We start from the raw sequence: 19,873 nt of genomic DNA, 5'->3' as shown, positions 1-19,873 counted from the left end.
AAGGCCCTCCTCCTTGTAGTTGCCAGCCGGCACTGGCTGGCCGATGGAATTCGGAGGAGGCCCAATCTATGAGATCTAATTGGTCGCAGGGAGGTAATTGGCAGAAGGCGGTCTCTCAAGTACGCAGATCCACTACCATGCAGGGCTTTATGGGTGACTAGTAGCACCTTGAAGCGCATCTGGAGATCGACAGGTAGCCAGCGCAGCTCGCGGAGGATAGGTGTTATGTGGGTGAACCGAGGTGCACCCACAATCACTCGCGCGGCCGCGTTCTGGACTAGCTGAAGTCGCTGGATGCTCTTCAAGGGCAGCCCCATGTAGAGCACATTGCAGTATTCCAGCCTAGAGGTCACAAGGGCCCGAGTGACTGTTGTGAGAGCCTCCCGATTCAGGTAGGGTCGCAACTGGCGCACCAGGTGAACCTGGGCGAATGCCCCCCTGGTCACAGCCGTCAGGTGGTGGTCAAAAGATAGCTGTGGATCCAGGAGGACTCCCAAGTTGCGAACCCTCTCTGAGGGGTGTAAAATTTGACCCCCCAGCCTGAGTGATGGAATATTGGTCGAATCTTTGGGAGGGAAGCACAACAGCCACTCGGTCTTTTCTGGGTTGAGTACAAGCTTGTTAGCCCTCATCCAGTCCATAACGGCCTCAAGGCCTCGGTTCATCACGTCTGCCGCTTCATTGAGTTGGCACGGGGCGGACAGATACAACTGGGTATCGTCCGCATATTGATGGTATCTTATCCCGTGCCTGCGGTTGATCTCTCCCAGCGGTTTCATGTAGATGTTGAATAGTAGGGGGGATAAGACCGAGCCCTGAGGCACCCCATATGTTAGGGGCCTAGGGGACGATCTCTGCCCCCCCACTAACACCGACTGCGACCTGTCCGAGAGGTAGGAGGAGAACCACCGTAACACAGTGCCTCCCACTCCCACCTCCCGCAGTCGTCGCAGAAGGATACCATGGTCGATGGTATCGAAAGCCGCTGAGAGGTCAAGGAGAACCAGGATGGAGGAATGTCCTCCATCTCTGGCTCTCCAAAGATCATCGGTCAATGCGACCAAAGCGGTTTCTGTGCTGTAACCGGGTCTGAAGCCTGACTGGAAGGGGTCGAGATAGCTTGCTTCCTCCAAGGACCGCTGGAGCTGGAAGGCCACCACCTTCTCAACAACCTTCCCAAGGAAGGGAAGGTTGGAGACTGGGCGATAGTTATTAAGAACAGCTGGATCCAGAGATGGCTTTGAATCCCTTTTCCTCTACACATTTCATCAAGATGTTGCCAGGACATGTTGTGCCATGGTTAGAGGCGCATGGGAAAAGGCCCTAGGGCTGTGTTCTCTTGTGTCACTTAGATGGGTGGCCATATAAATGCAATACAGAAATTAAGGCAGGACGCTGCCTATTAAAATAATGGAAATTTAATTCTAAACATATCTATGTTGAATGTCTCTGCTAGTCTCTGTCCGCCCTAAAAGAAAAGGAAAAAGTCTCTAATCCCCACAGAAAGAAATGTTCTCCTCCCTCTTTTTCTGAGATTTTCCTAAGATGACGCTTTCTTCTTTAGGGTTGGAGCTTTCACCCAGGAAAGGTTTGATGCAGTGGTGGGTTCTTACCAGTTTTAGTGGTTTGGTGGCCTGGGTCATTGGAACTGGCAGCGACCCAGGCCTGCCATGCCCCCAAACTGGTTCTTTGGGCAGTGCCATCTTGTTTTTTGCTTCTGCGCATGCGCAGACCAATTTTATTGCATTGTGCATGCGCGTGCGCAGCGTGCCCATGAGCGAACCCGCAGTAGTGCCTGCCAGAACTCACCCCTGGTTTGATGTCCATCTAAATGTGGGAAGGACAAGCAACAAACAAGGAAGCTGAGTGAGGTGAAGGAACGTGGCCAAACCTGTGAGGAGACAAAAAACTACAACAACAGGCTGGGATATATGAGAAGAGGAAAGAATCTGGGTAGACAAAAGAAATCATTCTTTCCTATGGATGCTTGTTTGCATATAATTGAGAAAGAGGGCCTTATGCCAAACGCAAATGGCCTTTAAAATTCATCTTGGAAGGTCTGAAGGGATTCCGCTTCAGTTGGCCACTACTGCTGCTGCTGTCAAAGACCGCACTACTAGAGCGGTGACAGGCTTTTAATGATGATGATCATTTAAAAAACAATAACCATGGATTCTGTGCTGAAGTTCTTGTTCTGTTACCAGCCTCTTTCCCTCAACCCTCTTATTATCTGACTCTGGTTTGCCATACTGCCTGGTGACATTCAGGGATTAGCTTCTGGGCCTGAAAGAAACAGAAATAGTTGTGATTCCTACCAAGCTCAGTTAGCAAATTCCTTGTCTCATTTGTAAGGTGCCATAATGACAAAGTGATTGAATGACTTTGGGGACTGTGGAGCTACAGTAGGCAGGAGGACTTGCTCACAGCTTGTTTCACACAGTGAACAAAGAGCCTTTCTTTTCAGTGATTATGAAGAAAAAAGGTTTAAGAACATAGTTCACTAACTGGAGGTAAGTGAGCCCTTCCTTATTCTGCGCCTGGCTATCCTCCTCTTCCTGTATGTGTGGGCACATATTATTTTATTTAGTTAGTTATTTGTATCCCATTTTTATTAATTTTGCAAATAACTCAAGGCAGTGAACATATTCAACAAACCTGCCTCCTCCCATTTTCCCATGCGCGTGAGGCTTTTTCAAGCAAGAAAACCTGTTAATCACTCAAAATACTTCAAATTTGGTCTCAGCAGAGCCCAGATAAGTTTAGACTTGATTCTCTGCCACTCTCTGTCTACACACACCATCATATACTCTTTGTCATCTGCCACAGTATTTCTATAAAAAGCTTTGGTCTTCCATTTTTTGACTATAAAAGTGATAATTAACAATCTATACTGGGGCTGTGTGTAGGGGTGCAATATTATAGATCAGGGGCATCAAACCTAAGGCCCATGGGCCAAATCTGCCCCTTGGGGTACTTAGATTTGGCCCACGGGGCCGTCCTGGAAACAGTGAAGGACTGGCCCGCGGTGTGAAAACGCAGCTTGGGAGGGTCATGTGCAGACCTCCCGAGCACCGTGCGTGTTCCTCCCGAACACCGTTTTCGCTGGCAGAGGGTTGTGGAAGGCGGTTGCAACCGAAAATGGGGCTCAGGAGCCCTTTTTTGCTGGCAGAGCGGTGGTTTAGTGGTTTAGTGGTTTATTTGACTTGTATGCCGCCCTATTCCCAAAGGGACTCAGGGCGGCTGACAAACCAGGAGGGAAGGGGAACAAATACAAAAGAGTAAAACAGAAACAAAACAACAATACAAAACAATTTAAAAAGTCACAACAAGCACAACCAATTCGAGTAGGGGTGGAGCTCAACAGCCCCAGGCCTGCTGGAACAGCCAGTTCTTAACGGCTTTACGGAAAGCCTGAAGGGTGGCGAGAGTCCGAATCTCCAAAGGGAGATCGTTCCAGAGGGCCGGAGCAGCCACAGAGAAGGCCCTCCTCCAGGTGGTCGACAGCCGGCATTGGCCGGCAGATGGAATTTGGAGGAGGCCTAATCTGTGGGATCTAATGGGTCTATGGGAGGTGATTGGCAGAAGGCGGTCTCTCAAGTACCCAGGTCCAATACCATGTAGGACTTTAAAAGTAACGACTAGCACCTTGAAGCGTATCCGGAGACCAATAGGCAGCCAGCGCAGCTCGTGGAGGATAGGTGTAACGTGGGTGTACCGAGGCGCACCCACAATCGCTCGCGCAGTTGCATTCTGGACAAGCTGAAGTCTCCAAACACTCTTCAAGGGCTGCCCCATGTAGAGCGCATTGCAGTAGTCCAGTCTTGAGGTCACAAGGGTGTGAGTGACTGTTGTGAGAGCCTCCCGGTTCAGGTAGGGACGCAATTGGTGCACCAGGCGGACCTGGGCAAATGCCCCCCCTGGTCACAGCCGCCAAATGATGATCTAAAGTCAGCTGTGGATCCAGGAGGACTCCCAAATTGCGAACCCTGTCTGAGGGGCGTATAATTTCACCCCCCAGCCTGAGAGATGAAATACATGGCCAATTTTTGGGAGGGAAAAACACAAGGCACTCGGTCTTGTCAGGATTGAGAGCCAGCTTGTTCACCCCCATCCAGACCCTAACATCCTCCAGGCACTGACACATCACGTCAACCGCTTCACTGAGCTGGCACAGGGCGGACAGATACAACTGAGTATCGTCCGCATACTGGTGGTATTTTATCTTGTGCCGTCGGATGATCTCTCCCAGCGGCTTCATGTAGATGTTAAATAGGAGGTGGGACAGGACTGACCCCTGCAGCACCCCATAATTAAGGGGCCTAGGGGTCGACCCCTGCCCTCCAACCAACACCGACTGTGACCTGTCCGAGAGGTAGGAGGGGAACCACCGTAGAACGGTGCCTCCCACCCCCACCTCCCGCAACCACCGCAGAAGGATACCATGAATTTCATCAGCCTCAGGCCTGCCGGAACAACCAGGTCTTCGTGGCTTTGCGGAAAGCTGAAAGGGTGGTGAGGGTCCGGATCTCAACGGGGAGATCGTTCCAGAGGGTTGGAGCAGCCACAGAGAAGGCCCTCCCCCGGGGAGTTGCCAGCCGACACTGGCTGGCAGATGGAATTCGGAGGAGGCCTAGTCTGTGGGATGTGATAGGTCGTAGGGAGGTAATTGGCAGGAGGCGGTCTCTCAAGTACCCAGGCCCAATACCATGTAGGGCTTTAAAAGTAACGACTAGCACCTTGAAGCAAGTCCGGAGCCCAATGGGCAGCCAGTGCTGCTCGTGGAGGATAGGTGCAACGTGGGTGTACCGAGGTGCACCCACTATCGCGCGGCTGCATTCTCGACAAGCTGACGTCTCCGAATACTCTTCAAGGGCAGCCCCATGTAAAGCATGCTACAGTAGTAGCAGCCCCATGTAAAGCATGCTACAGTCTTGAGGTCACAAGGGCGTGAGTGACTATTCGGAGGGCCTCCCGATCCAGGTAGGGTTGCAATTGGTGCACCAGGCGAACCTGGGCAAATGCCCCCCTGGTCACAGCCGACAGGTGATGTTCTAAAGTCAGCTGCGGGTCTAGGAGGACTCCCAAATTGCGAACCCTTTCTGAGGGGCGTATAATTTCACCCCCCAGCCTGAGAGATGGAGTAAATGGCCATTTTTTGGGAGGGAGCATCAATAGCCACTCAGTCTTGTCGGGATTGAGTGCAAGCTTGTTCATTCCCATCCAGACCCTGACAGCCTTCAGGCACTGACACATCACTTCAACCGCTTCACTGAGTTGGCACGGGGCGGACAGATACAACTGTGTATCGTCCACATATTGGTGGTATTTTATCCCGTGCCGACGTATGATCTCACCCAGTGGCTTCATGTAAATATCACCCCTGACATGAGTGACATCGAGCTGGTCCCACCCACTCTGGCCAAGCTCACCCGCCCCCCAAAATCAAACACAACCCTAATGCAGCCCTTAATGAAATTGAGTTTAACACCCTTGTTATAGATGTACATGGCTACTACAAAATTGAGATCCACAATAAGATGAGCCTAGATTTATCCAGGGTGGATTAGAATCAAAGTACTGATTTTGGATGGGATAAAAGTTGCAAAATTTCTAAGTATCTCAGCCACTATTGCCCCACTGACAAGAAAATGGGCCATAGGAAATTGGACCTTTAATATCCAGTTTGCTGACACCCAGTGATTCTTCATTTGGAACTTCCTATCAGATGACTCAAATGAGAAAAGCTGAAATGAAGGTATGGCTCAGGTAGTAGATGACACCAACAGGAATCCATCCTTATGGCAGTTGGTTATTCTCCTGTCAGCAGATGTTTAATTTTAGTAATACTTGTCTGGTTATTCTGGATTCTTTGAGGTTTCAGTGACGTGGACAGGGCGTGTGAATAGATTGCAACTCTTTTTTTCCCAACTCTTGGCTCCATCTCTGTGATGGTGTCTCTCTCTCCATGTGTGTTTCCGTGCTGTAGTTGATTGATTGCCTGACTTTGCCATGTATGTGTATATTCCTTGTAGATAAACCACTATTTGAAAGACAAAAAAATGCTATTGAAGTCTGCTGAGAGGTCAAGGAAAGCAAGCATAGACGCACCATTCTGTACTTGTCAGAGATCATTGACAAGAGCAGCCAATGCTGTTTCTGTCCCATAACGAGGCATAAGTCCTGATTGGAAGGAGCCGAGAAGATTCCTTGCTTTCATTCATTCATTTATTTATTTTATTTTACTTTACTTTGATGGCATGCTGGCCTTTTCTTAGCTTAAAATAAAATTTATATATTTACTGTGATGATATGAAACTATTCATGCTGATAATTTATAATTTATATTTTTTACTAGTTTCAATATGCTACAGTATTCTTTCTATGTATCTATGCCATTTTTTCCCCTTCCACTTTAATTTTGACGTAACAAAAGTTTTATATTTTAAAATGTCTGCTTTGGTAGTTAATTTTTTTAGGAGAATACAAAAATCTGGGGAACCAATTGGGAAAGCTTTCAAACAAACGAGGAGTTCATTTTTTATTATCTGAAGTATTTCTGATTTGCCTTGCAAACATTTGTTAGAACCTATCTATTTGAGCCAATAGCCTTCATTCAGATTGTTTATGGCTGCGATAAACTAGAGGTTACTTCTCAGTAAAATAACCTTCTTTAAAAAGATCTTTAATTCTTGTAAACTCGCTAACGATTATTTTATAGCAACCGGAGGAATTAAATAGTTCATTGTTGTTTCCTTTTTAGCTTTTTTATTGTGTTTCTGGAATGGTATATAAATGTGGTTTATCTCTATGGCTCTGTTGATGGCTAATTTGTCTGAATGCCAAGCAACCAGAAATTCCCTAGCATTTTTTGGCATTTAGCTTCATCTAGGACATGCGCAGTGCAATAAAAATAATTCTGCACATGCACAGAAGCAAAAAGCAAGATGGCGATGCCTATGGTGGCACCCTGAAAACTGGCTCGGGGGCATGGCAGGCCTGGTTCGCTGCCAGTTCCAGCGACCCAGGCTGCCAAGCCACTACTGGTTCATCCGAACCAGTCCGAACCAGTAGGAACCCATCACTGATCTGTTGGTTGTTTGTGATATGTTTATAATGTATGACAGTATTGCCCTTTTCATAACTTAAGTTGATCATGCTGTGGTGAATCGAGTGGACAGATGCTTTTTGATAAAACCACGTGGGTATCCGTCCATTTTGTTGGAAGATGTTGGATAGAGAATCTGTTTCCTTTTTCCCGCTGCTCTGGGTTGCTTCATTTTGCTTGTCATTGTGTGAATAATGTTCTTACACAGTTCCTCTGGTGGAAGGTTGGGTTGTTACTTTGGTAATGGAGCACTTGGTTAGTGGTTGATACAGGTCTCAGTTCTGAAAAGACCCTATGGAAAAGCCAGGTCTTTACAGTTTTCCAGAAGGACATCAGAGTGGGGCTCATTTGTGGAATTGCTAGTCCTATGAGGACTAGCATGCCTTGGTGGGCATGTTCCAGCTCCCTTCAACCGAACAATGCATTTTTGAAAGATTATGCAGTGAGAGCTTCTCTGTTGTTGCTTCATTTTCTAAGAACACTGCTTTAGAAAGATATCAAAAGCTTGGTTTTTCAAGGAGCCAGGGACCAAGGTGTTTTGTGATCCTATAAAATGATGAAAGATGAGAGATGGTTGAAACAGTATTTATGTACTTTCCCATTTAATGTTTACACTTTTCACACTCTGAGTGTTGTTTTTATTGGTTTTCGAATATAAACTGCCTATGTCCAAATTGGTGGCAATATAAGACAAATAAATAAATAGCCTATCAAGCGCCTATGTTTAACTTTGTATTGGTTGAAGTATAACATTTATATTAGTGTTGTAACAGCTGAGAAAAATATCTTTCTAAAAATATATGTAAGATGGCATCTGACCAAATCAATTAACTTATTTAGCCCTGTTGTATTTACATATTTCATCTTATATATCTCATAGGTAATTGTTCTTCAAACTTGTTTCGGTTTCATATTTTTCATTCCTGGCAAAATGAATAGTCAGGCAAGAAAGTTGTAGGGGCTGGGATTCATATTGCATGTAGCTATATAGTTAAATCATAGAATAAGTTGTTAGAATACATTATTATCTTAAAAAATATCAATCAGAATAGCGCTGGAAGGGACCTTGGAGGTCTTCTAGCTCAGCCCCCTTCTCATCAGTGACTTAAGTTTGTATTGCCTGTGTATGTGCACATGGGAGGATTCTTTTTCTAAGAATTCATGGAATAGTGGGTTAAACTCTTGGGTATTTATACATGTTGTAGAAGGAGTAGAAAAACACAAATGGCTTTCACATTAAGATTGCTAATGTTTTTTGTTTTCTTATAGACAATCATGGAACAATTTAATCCTAGCCTCCGGAACTTCATATCCATGGGAAAGAACTACGAAAAGGCCTTGGCAGGTAAGTGAAATAACACTGTATTACTTTGTCATGGCTGTAACATGACAACTGTAAAAATGGCACCTCTTTTTTTTACCTTTGGTGATGGCAAAGGTGGGTAAAACTAGTAGTATCTGTGGAAAGTGTTGTCAGCATCATTCTTAGTGCTAAAGAGGCTTTCAGTTATCCCAGACAAGCTGCAAAGCAGTTCTTTGAATTAAGTTACAAGGATAGTATTCTTTATGACATATGAGACATGAAAGCTCTCTTAAGGAAGATTTCTTAGAGTGCTATAATACACAACATATTCTTTACAATTATGAGCCGGTAACAGGCTGCTGGTTTACCAACATGATAATCCATTCTGTATTCTTAGGACTTCCGTTTTCTTAGTCTCTCTATGTCAGGGGTGTCAAACTCATTGAGAGCCACATTAGGACTGTGGTTGACCTTGGGGGATGGGTGGGTGTGGCTGACTGGGTGGGCGTTTGAGTTCCGGAGCTTGAGGCCACTCAGTGGGCGTGGCTGTCTGGGTAGGTGTGGCCAGCTTGATGCCACTCCTCAAACTCTGGCATGTTTCCTCTTTGCATTGGGTAGATTGGGCCGAAGCCATGCTGACCTGATGTTTCCTCTTCGCATTGGGTAGATCGGGTCGAAGCAATGCGAGTAGCCTGGGCTGAGGCAACGCAGGTAGACGGGACCGAAGTGACATGGGCCGGCCCCTTATATTTTCCGTGATGGCCCTGCAGGCTGGATCTGGCCACATCGTGGGCCGTTTCTGGTCCGTGGGCCTTGAGTTTGACACCCCTGCTCTATGTCATTTTCTCTTTCTATACTTTCTTAACATATTGTACCTTTTAAAAAATAACAATTGCAGACTGTAGTGTTGTATTTGCCAGTATACAGTCTTATTTTTAAGCTGAAGTGGTAGAGATATGCAAAAGTTTTGAATGTAAATGTTTTTGAAATTGAAATGCCCTACATCAAGTTTAGAAGAATTGTTTTGAGTGCAAGATGCCCCCTTTCAAGTTCAAAATGAGCATTTCAATCATTTTTAAAATGTTTAAAGTTCAGTGTCACATAAGATGAAAGCTTGGAGTTAAAATTAGATAAAACTGGTTTCATGTTGTCAACTTTAGCCAGTGTGTCTATTGCAACTTTATCCACATTAGATGTAGTGGGATTAATGAATTAATTTACTTAAATCTTATGGCTTCATGGCACAGGTAGTCCTTGCTTAATGACAAGTTGCTTAATGACTGTTTGGAGTTACTTTGGAAAGGGTGTTTTATGCTTTGTAAAATTCTCCTGACCATTGTAAAAGGTCACCCTGGTCTCCCACGGTCACATGACTGGTTGCAGCTGTCTCACATTTATGACTGGTTGCAGTTTTCTGTGGTCATGTTATTGCAATTTTTGATGTTTTTTTGCCAGTTTTCAGCAAAAAGCACCAATTGGATATGCCGGAGTCACTTAACAATTAAATGGTTTGCTTAATGATTGTGGTGATTCATTTTATGAACATCGCAAAAGCAGTTGTATAATCAGATCAGGTGACATGACCACCCTGATTTATGGCCAAAATTCCAGACACATCTATGGTCATAAATCGAGGACTATGTGTATTTCACATCTGCCTTTATTACACATGCAATCATGATAAGCTTCTTAGGCAAGATCACTTGTATCCAATGTTGTAGAGGAAAACAGGGGTCAAGCTGGTGAAGGAATGCAGGAACTGTTAACAAACAAAAGAGACAGTAAAGGGCTGTGGGAGGCAAGTGTTCCAACCCTAGGACAGGTGGAGACATGAAAAAGAGATCAAAATATTCAAAATAACCACTGTATAATGTAGATGCAGTAACCACATATTTTATATTGTACAAGACAGTATTAAATACAAAATAGTATTTAATTACTAATCAGAGTGTGTTTCCTGAAAAATTCCTTAAATGATTTCACAATTCTTTGTTCCGTGATGCCAAACCTATGGCATGTGTGCCACCTGTGGCATGCGGAGCCATTTCTGAGGGCACGCGAGATGTTACCCTGTCAGCTTCAGCTTGCATGTGTGCACTGGCCAGCTGGTTTTCAGCCTTGATTTTTGGCCGTTTTTCTCCCTACGGAGACTTCCCTGAAGCCTCCAGAGGGCAAAAAACCACCCAACACACAAACCGTAATCTCCGGAACGGATGTATGGTTTGCTCATTCGGCTGTTTTTGGCCCTCCGGAGACTTCAGGGAAGCCTCCTGAAGCCTCCAGAGAGAGAAAAACGGCCCAACGGGCAACCTGGAAGTCCGTTCCTGAACCTCCGGTTTGCGTGTTGGGCCGTTTTTTGCCCTCCCCAGGCTCCAAGAAAGCTATGCGAGGGGCAGCAAGGGGAGGGTTGCATGCGCACAGCACGGGGGCATTAAATTACAGGGGTGGGCATGCGAGTGCATGTGTGGTTTTGACACTGAAGCGAAAAAGGTTCGCCATCACTGCCTTAGTTGTTCAATGACTTTGCCCGCTTGGTTGAAATACAGCATTGGCTAGCATCCTTGGGATTTTTGCTTGCTGGTTTATATTTAAATATAATTTGTGCCATGAAGTCAATGTTGACTCTTAGTGAACCTGTAGATCTCTTCTAGGATTATGTATCCCTGATTTGGCCATTCAGGTCTCTCAAAAATGCCCTGATCACTACTGTAATCATATCTGGCATCCAGCTACCTTGTGATTGGTTATCTTCTTTTTCCTTCCACCTTTCCCAGAGTTACAGGGTTTCCCCCCCGCAAAGGAGTAGAGTCTCTTCATAATATGCTCAGAATCTGAGCTTAGTCCTTTGTTCTATGATTAATGTGTTTGTTTTCTTGCTGTCCATGGTATTCTCAAGATTCTTCCTCAACACACAAAGTTCAAAAGGGTCAATACTCTTTCTACTCTTCTTCTTTTGAGTCCACGTTTTAGCTTCCATAGTGCCACAAAGAAAATAATTGTCTGCACAACTCTGATCTCTGTGCACATCACAGTATCACTATATTTTTTCTAAATCATTAATTACTACCCTACCAGGTGCTATTCTGTGGCTCTTTTCTTGACTGCTGGTTCCTTTATTGTTGATAAAACTATCTATCAAGAGGCTAAAAAGCAGAAATTATCTACCATTTCAGTGTCAGTTCTATGGTTGGTCGCAGTATCTGATATTGTTAGTTTGGGCTTCTGTACGTTTAATATGCCATTTTTCATTGTGATCTTTAGCTTTCATTACGAGGGCTTGCAGATTATTTGCATTTTCAGCTATCATATTAATGTCTTCAGCATAACATTATAGATTATTGATGTTTCTTTCACCAGTTTTAAAACCACTTTCCTCTTCTTCTAATCCAGCTTCCCTGCAGCATAGAGGTTGAATAAATGAAAGGATACTATATAGCTTTGTCCCACTGCTTTGCTAATCTGGAGCCAGCAGAATCAGACCAGTGTGAATATTGGATCTTCTGATTTAGAGAAATCTGTTAAAAACCAGCTGCTTCTTACCTTTGTGAGCCAACTACTTAGCATATCTTTGAACTGCTTTTTCAGTGGTTACTTGAGGTGCTGATACCTGCTAAAAGCCTGCGTTTTCTAAGATGCAGACCAGGGTTGAAATCCTCCCGATTCGGCAAAACCAACAGGGACGAGTGGCATTGGTTCTCTGAACCGGTGGCAAAAATCCCTTGTGGCACTACCCACGTCCGCTTGGTTGCCCTGCTGCTACTCACCTCTTCCAACAACTCGACCCACCCACCCAATCTGAATGTTTCTCCCTCCGTTCACAGTAGAGCTGCTGCAGCCTGTCTCTTTAAGGTAGACCCAGGGAGGGAGAGGGCCGGGGGGGACCATAATGGTAGCAATAACTGCGCTGTGAATGGAAGGAAAAATGTTCAGATTGTCTCTGCCACAGAATTCAACGTTAAATGCAGCAGAGACAATCCAAACATTTCTCCCTTCATTCACAGCAGAGCTGCTGCAGCCTGTCCCTTTAAGGTACTTCAACCCCCGAGAGGGAGGGAGCCAGGGGGGGACCATAAAGGGAGCATCTGTGAATGGACTCATACACATTTTTTTCCCTACCAGGTTCTGTGGCCGTGGCTTGATGGCGGTGGTGGCATGTGACTGAGTGGGGGTGGTCATGAGTGTCATCGAGTTGGTCATGCCCACTCACTCACAGGACCCCACCACCAAGCCATGCCACAGAACCGGTAGTAAAAAAAATTGAATTTCACCACTGGTGCAAACAGAACTGGACTTTCTCATAGCACGATAACTTGATACACATTCAAGAGTTGCACTTTTCCATTCCATGTATTCAGAGACTGAACTGCAGTCTTCAGAAGAAGCTGAAATATTGAAGCTTTGATTTAAATTATGTTTTGGTGATCTTTTGCCAAAAAGAAAATTTACATAAGAAGATATTTTTCTATCATAAAAATGCATGAAATTATGCAGCCCTCTTTTGATGACATTTTGACATACAATGCTTTTCTAGCTCATCAAAATAACAGGGAATATTTGTAAAGGGGTCCTTGCTATGGTCTGAGCTTAGTTGCTTTCTTACAAATATTTCATTACTTGAACTAGATAACATCATTATTATGATGTTACCTAATTTGATTAATGAAGCATCTGCAAGAAAGGAACCAAGCTCAGAGAGCACCAAGGAATTGATTCATATACCCAAGGATATCTAATAGACAAATTTGCAAGAATAATATACGTTTTCCACATTGCTTTGGATCAGTATAAATAATCCTTGACTTACAACCAGTTGTTTAATGACTATTTGAAGTTACAACAGCCCCAGAAAGGGGGCTCCATGGCCCGTAAAACACTTCTGGCCATCATAAAACATCTTGGCAACCGGTTTGCATTTACTACCAGTTGCAGTGTTCTGTGGTCACATGACCACAATTTGTGAGGGTTTTTTTGGGGTGGGGTGGGGAAATTTCTGGTTAAAAAAAACATGTCCATTGAGGAGAATGGATTTGCTTAATGATTGCATTAGTTCGACTTACGGCTTTGTGATTTGTTTTAATAACTGCTGTAAAAATAGTAATAAAAATAATTCATTCACATGAGGAATGTATGTATAAAATATGGATATTTGAGAATGCTTTACAGTTGAGTAGCCTATGCTATGAGAGGAAAATTGTGTACTTACACTATATTGCCAAAAGTATTCGCTCACAACTGCTTCTGATTATTTGGATGGATGAGTGAATACTTTTGGCAATATAGTGTATATATGCAAGATGTCTGTCACCAAAATCAGCAGAAGTAAAAAACATAGCATGATTTATGACAATGCAACTAATTTAAAATCCAGCATTTCAATATAATTCCTTTGTATTCTTGCACAGAAAACATTTATTAATCGAGGTTAAAATTAATATTTATGACTGTTCTGTGTTTTTATTCATGATAAATCAGTTACTTTGCAATTCAGATTTTTCAGAACAATTTTAAAAAATTGCATTATGTACATTTATCCCATACATATTTGCTTTTAGGCAAAAGGCCAAGAAGTAATCTACACCATTATCCTTCCCACAATTAAGTGCACATCCAGATATTGGTTAATGTAATTATTGCTGAATTTTGAGAGTTGTTACCCTTCTAACAAATTCAAGAAGATTTATTATGAGGTCAAATTACGCTTTGAATTTTAAGATGCTATATAATAAAAGGCTGAAATGGTTATGGGCAATTTAGTTATGGTAACTATTATGGAATAGGCAGGAGGTATAAATTAAATATAGGGCAGACAATGAACTATAATGTCTGGGAATTCAGAATTCTGGAGACTAAGTGGTAGTAGAAGAACTAGGCACGGAGGAATTACAAGAAAAACTCTTCTCCTGGTTTGTCTGTGAAATGTGGAAAAGTACAATTTAAGGGGTTTACTTTTATTAAGGACTAAGTACAAACGTTTAGAGAACTATTGAACTTTGGCTTTAATTTCAGGTAGTTTCGAAGCAAATGGTAACTGGAATAGTTACATGCCAATATGTATTTGTATCACAACTGCAAAGCCCTAAACACTTATTGGAGGATCAGTGGGCTTTTGGAGGGTTTTTTTTTTTTTAAGGAACCAGTAATTATGCTTTGAAAATAAAAGAGGAATCAATTAACATCCTGTATTATGGAAGAGGGATGTTACTATATTAAACTCATTTAACAAAACAAAAGTATTTCAAAAATACTGCATAACTTCTTTCATGCTTGGTCTGTCTTTATTCTAGATCTAGTTGTAGGAGAAATACATTAAGATATCTGAATGAGAATTGATGCTTCCACTCTAGTTTCATCTGATTCCAGCTTTGATTTAAAGATTTCCATCATAAATCTATAATAATAAATGGCAGTCTTTCAATTTGCTGCAATCAAATAGTGATAATGGCCAATATTCTGCAAAATAAAATAGTATTAATAGTAATAGTTTTAATAATAGTTACTTTGATTAATGTTATAATTATAAATGGTTATACAGTAGGATTACTATTATTAATGAAAATAATTGAAATATAAAAACTCGTTTGTGTGATATTTTGAGAATTTAAGTTAAAATAAATATGGTGTAATGTTTTAATTTTATACTTTTTATTATCTAGGTGTGACATATGCTGCAAAAGGATATTTTGATGCCCTGGTTAAAATGGGAGAATTGGCCAGTGAAAGTCAAGGATCAAAAGAATTAGGTAAGTCAAGTATATGAATGATGTTAGTGTAAATTACGGGCATGAAATTTATTTATGTATTATTTTTATAAACAACTCAAGGTGGCAAGCATATTTAATACTCCTTCCTCCTATTTTCTCAACAATAACAATTACTCTGTGCAGTGGGTTGGGCTGAGGGACTGACTGTCCTAAAACCATCCAGCTGACTTTCAAGACTAAGGAGGGATTCGAACTCACTGTCTCCTGCTTTCTGGCCTGGTGCCTTAAATACTAGACCAAACTGGCTCTTGAAATTTAAAGTTCATTTAAATCACAATGCATGCCTTATTCAGAAAGTCACTAGGAGTCACTAGGAGTAAAAAATAACCCAAAAGTACTTTATTGTGGTTGTGGTACCACCAACTGCCCAAAATCCAATTGTTTCATGGTGTGGTGGAATGTAGTCAGCTCCCAGGAGGGAGAAAATGCATTTCAGAGGAATGAGAGACAGCAAAATTTTAGATAGTTTGATTGGGAAGAAGAAGGTCAATTTAGCTCCTCACTAGAGGCTCTCAGCATATACCTTTAATGATGTGAGGAGTTTGCTTTATTTTGGCAATGTACAAATATATATCAACATAGTGATTAAAATGTATCAAAATATTCAATAAATTTTAGAAAACAAATATAAAACCATAGTGTCAAATATCCCTGAACTACAAAATATTCATTACATGCAATTACTTCCACCCACTACTGTTTCAGTAAGTATAGTGAAGCATACAACTGCTTCAAATTGCATATTTGAAAAAGCCATGATTTTTTAAACTTCCTGAACATTAAAATTGGGAGCAGGAAGAAAGATTTTACTTTGTCTAACTGTGTCATAAGGAGCCAGACTTCAACTCCTATAGAACTTTCAAGGTGATTACCAGCATTGAGAAATGCACTTGGAAACAAACTGGCAATCAATGCAGACCCTTTACTATTGGTGTTTTCATGACACTATCAGGTGTTCCAATCAATATAGGGACTATTCCTGTGGTGGGTTACGACTGTACACCCCAGTACGGGCATACTGGTGCCTGCCGGGAGCACCGGGTACTGTTTCAGTACGGTGCTCCGGAGGGCCCACCCGCCTTCCTTTCCTGTATTTGAGCTCTTCGGCGCTTCCATGCACGGAGCGTACAGCACCTGCACAATGCTCCGCCGAGCAGCTGGAGCGTCACAAAAGTGTCTCAGACGGAAAGTACGTATGTGTGCACTGCATGCATGTCTGTGCATGTAGCGCGCGTTCATGTGGTAGACACCGGGCCCTGTTGCATTGTACCGGTTGCAACGGGATCCGGAACCCACCACTGGATTATTCCCTATTTTGCATACCATAGTTGCAATTTCTGGATCATCTAAGTGATGAGAATGCAGTGACTGTAGCCAGTGGTATCTTCTCCCGGGTTGTTGTATGCTCTTACATTGTGCTAAATACAAGGCAAGCCATTTTTACCTTAATGCTTTAAAAATACAGTAAATAATACAGTTTAAATAAATTCAAATTCAAATTCAATGAATTTATATGTTGCCCAATCCCGAAGGACTCCGGGCGGCTTACAGAAATATATCTCTAAAAGAATAAAAAATTAAAAACAAAAAAGAAAAGCAGGTTAAAAAAGACACATCATGCACTCAATCTAGGCGGGGCTGGACCTCATGAGGTCAACAGCCCCAGGCCTGCCGGAATAGCCAGGTTTTAATGGCCTTTCGGAAGGCCGAGAGAGTGGGAAGGGTCCAGATCTCTGGGGGTAGATCGTTCCATAGGCCCGGGGCAGCTACAGAGAAGGCCCTCCCCCGAGGAGCCGCCAGACGACATTGTCTGGTCGACAGCACCTGGAGGAGGCCCATCCTGTGTGATCTAATCGGCCACTGGGAGGTATGTGGCAGAAGACGGTCTCGTAGATATCCGGGTCCTAGGCCATGTAGGGCTTTAAAGGTGATAACCAGCACCTTGAAGCGGGTTCGGAGACCAATAGGGAGCCAGTGCAGCTCGCGGAGGATAGGTGTAACATGGGTGTATCTTGGTACACCCAATATCACTCGTGCGGCTGCATTCTGGACCAGTTGTAGTCTCTGAACACTTTTCAGGGGCAGCCCCATGTAGAGCGCGTTACAGTAGTCAAGTCTTGAGGTGACGAGGGCGTGGGTGACCATTTGAAGTGCCTCCCGGTCCAGGTAGGGCCGCAACTGGTGCACCAGGCAAACCTGGGCAACCCCCCCCCGGTCAAAACTGACAAATGTTCTAGTGTCAGCTGCGGATCCAGGAGGACACCCAAGTTGCGGACCCTCTCTGAGGGGTGTAAAGTTTCACACCCCAGGCTTAAAGATGGAGTATCTGGACTGTCCTTGGGGGGCAACATCCATAGCCACTCGGTCTTGTCAGGATTGAGTGCAAGCTTGTTCACTCCCATCCAGGCCCTGACAGCTTCCAGGCACTGGCACATCACTTCCACCGCTATGCTGAGTTGGTACGGGGCGGAAAGATACAGCTGGATATCATCCGCATATTGATGGTATTTAATCCTGTGCCGGCGAATGATCTCACCCAGCGGCTTCATGTAGATATTAAATAGGAGGGGGGACAAGACCGAGCCCTGCGGCACCCCATATTTAAGGGGCCTAGGGGTCGACCTCTGTCCTCCAACCAACACCAATTGCGACCTGCCCGAGAGCTAAGAGGAGAACCACCGTAAAATGGTGCCTCCCACTCCCACCTCTTCCAGCCGTCGCAGAAGGATACCATGGTCGATGATATCGAAGGCCGCTGAGAGGTCAAGGAGCACCAGGATAGAGGAATGTCCTCTATCCCGGGCCCGCCAGAGATCATTGGTCAGTGCGACCAAAGCGGTTTCGGTGCAATAACCAGGCCTGAAACCAGACTGAAAGGGATCTATATAATCTGCTTCATCCAAGGTCCGTCGGAGTTGGAAGGCAACCATCTTCTCAATAACCTTCCCTAAAAAAGGGAGGTTGGAGATTGGACGATAGTTTTTGAGAATAACTGGGTTCAGAGAAGGCTTCTTAAGGAGGGGTCTCACCACTGCTTCTTTCAAAGGTTGCGGGAAAGATCCCTCCTACAGAGAGGTGTTTGCGATCCTCTGGAGCCAGCCTCGTGTTACCTCCCTGCTGGTCGAGACCAACCAGGAGGGGCACGGGTCCAGCAAACAGGTGGAGACACTCATCGCTCCCATGGCCTTGTCCACTTCCTCAGGAGTGACAAGCTGGAACTCGCTCCAAGAAATCTGATCAAGGCCCTCCCTCGGCATCTCCACTGGTACTGTCCAAGTGGAGTCAAGGTCCATCCGAATCTGAGTAACTTTGTCTGACAGAAACTGAGCAATTTCCTCAGCCCTTCCCTGCAAGGGTTCCCCCGCATCCTTCCCTTTCAGGAGGGAGCGGGTTATCCTAAACAGGGCGGACGGGCGGGATTCTGCGGATGCAATAAGAACGGAAAAATGAGCACATTTTGCTGCCCGTTTCGCACTAAATAAGTCCTAATAAAGGCTCTTAGTTGTGTTCGGTCAGATTCGGAGTTACTAGCCCTCCAGCGTCGCTCTAGGCGTCTCTTTTGGTGCTTCATCTCCCAAGGTGCCCTCCTGGATCCACTGCCGCGGAGAGGCCGCAAAGGCGCAATCCGATCAAGTGCCTCAGCCGCTGCTGTATTCCAAGCAGCAACCAAGGACTCTGTCGGATTGTGGGCAAGGGAGTCAGGTATCTCTCCAAGCTCCGTCTGAAATCCCATTGGGTCCATCAGGCGCCTGGGGCCGAACCATTTAATCGGCTCCACCTCCCTGCAGTGGGGGAGTAGCTTCCGAAAATCAAGCCTCAGCAGGAAGTGATCTGACCATGACAAGGACGAGATCTCTATACCCTTTAGCTCCAGATCACGTCTCCACTGCTCCGAGAGGAACACAAGGTCGACCATGTGTCCCGCTGTATGAGTCGGACCCTGAATTACCTGGGTCAGGTCCATGGTTGTCATGGAAGCCATGAACTCCTGGGCCACATCTGAGCGTTTGCCGAGGGATGGCAGGTTGAAGTCCCCCAGTACTATAAGTCTGGGGAACTCAACCGCCAGTCCGGCTACTGACTCTAGGAACGCAGGCAGGGCTGTTGGTACGTCAAAAACAAGCCCACTTGACCCCCCCTAGGTCCAACTTCACAAGGAGGGACTCACACCCGACTGTCTCTGGAGCAGGTGGTGCAGTGGGTGGTACAATGGCTCAGTATTTAAACACACTGAACCTGATAGTTGGAAAGCTGACAGCCCAGGTTTTACACTCAAGTACTGCACAACAGGATGAGCTCCTGTTAGTTGTTGCAGCTCCTACCCACCTAGCAGTTTGAAAGGATGCAAATGTGAGTAGATTAATAGGTGCCACTTTGGTAGAAAGGTAACAGCATTCTATGCACCTTTGGCGTATACCTGTGCAGGCTACCTGATCACAGAAGCATCGTTGGACAATGCTGGTCTCTCGGCCAAGAAATGGAGATGAGTACCACACTCTAGAGTTGGACATGATTGGACAGAGAAACCTTTACTTTTACTTTAACACAACCCTATAGCTATTATCAGGAGAAGAAAAGATGGTTAATGACTTGTACTTTGCAAGAGATTCATAATATTGTTGGATACAAGATGAATGGCAAATAAAATTTATAAACAAACAAACAAACAAACAAACAAATATTTTCTAGTTATTGCTGTGTAAG

General features: G+C 44.3%; 1 protein-coding gene across 1 annotated transcript in view; it reads left to right on the top strand.

Moving 5' to 3' along the window:
• The window catches only part of BAIAP2 (BAR/IMD domain containing adaptor protein 2), a 183,144-nt gene that overhangs the window by 44,981 nt on the left and 118,290 nt on the right, over positions 1-19,873 (top strand). The window contains 2 exon segments of the mRNA XM_032208986.1: positions 8,375-8,450; positions 15,062-15,148. Coding sequence (XP_032064877.1) covers positions 8,375-8,450; positions 15,062-15,148 — 163 coding nt within the window.

The sequence above is a fragment of the Thamnophis elegans genome, chromosome 2 (genome assembly GCF_009769535.1).
Source record: "Thamnophis elegans isolate rThaEle1 chromosome 2, rThaEle1.pri, whole genome shotgun sequence".
In the NCBI taxonomy this organism is placed as follows: domain Eukaryota; kingdom Metazoa; phylum Chordata; class Lepidosauria; order Squamata; family Colubridae; genus Thamnophis; species Thamnophis elegans.
This window is presented reverse-complemented; position numbering and strand designations above follow the sequence as displayed.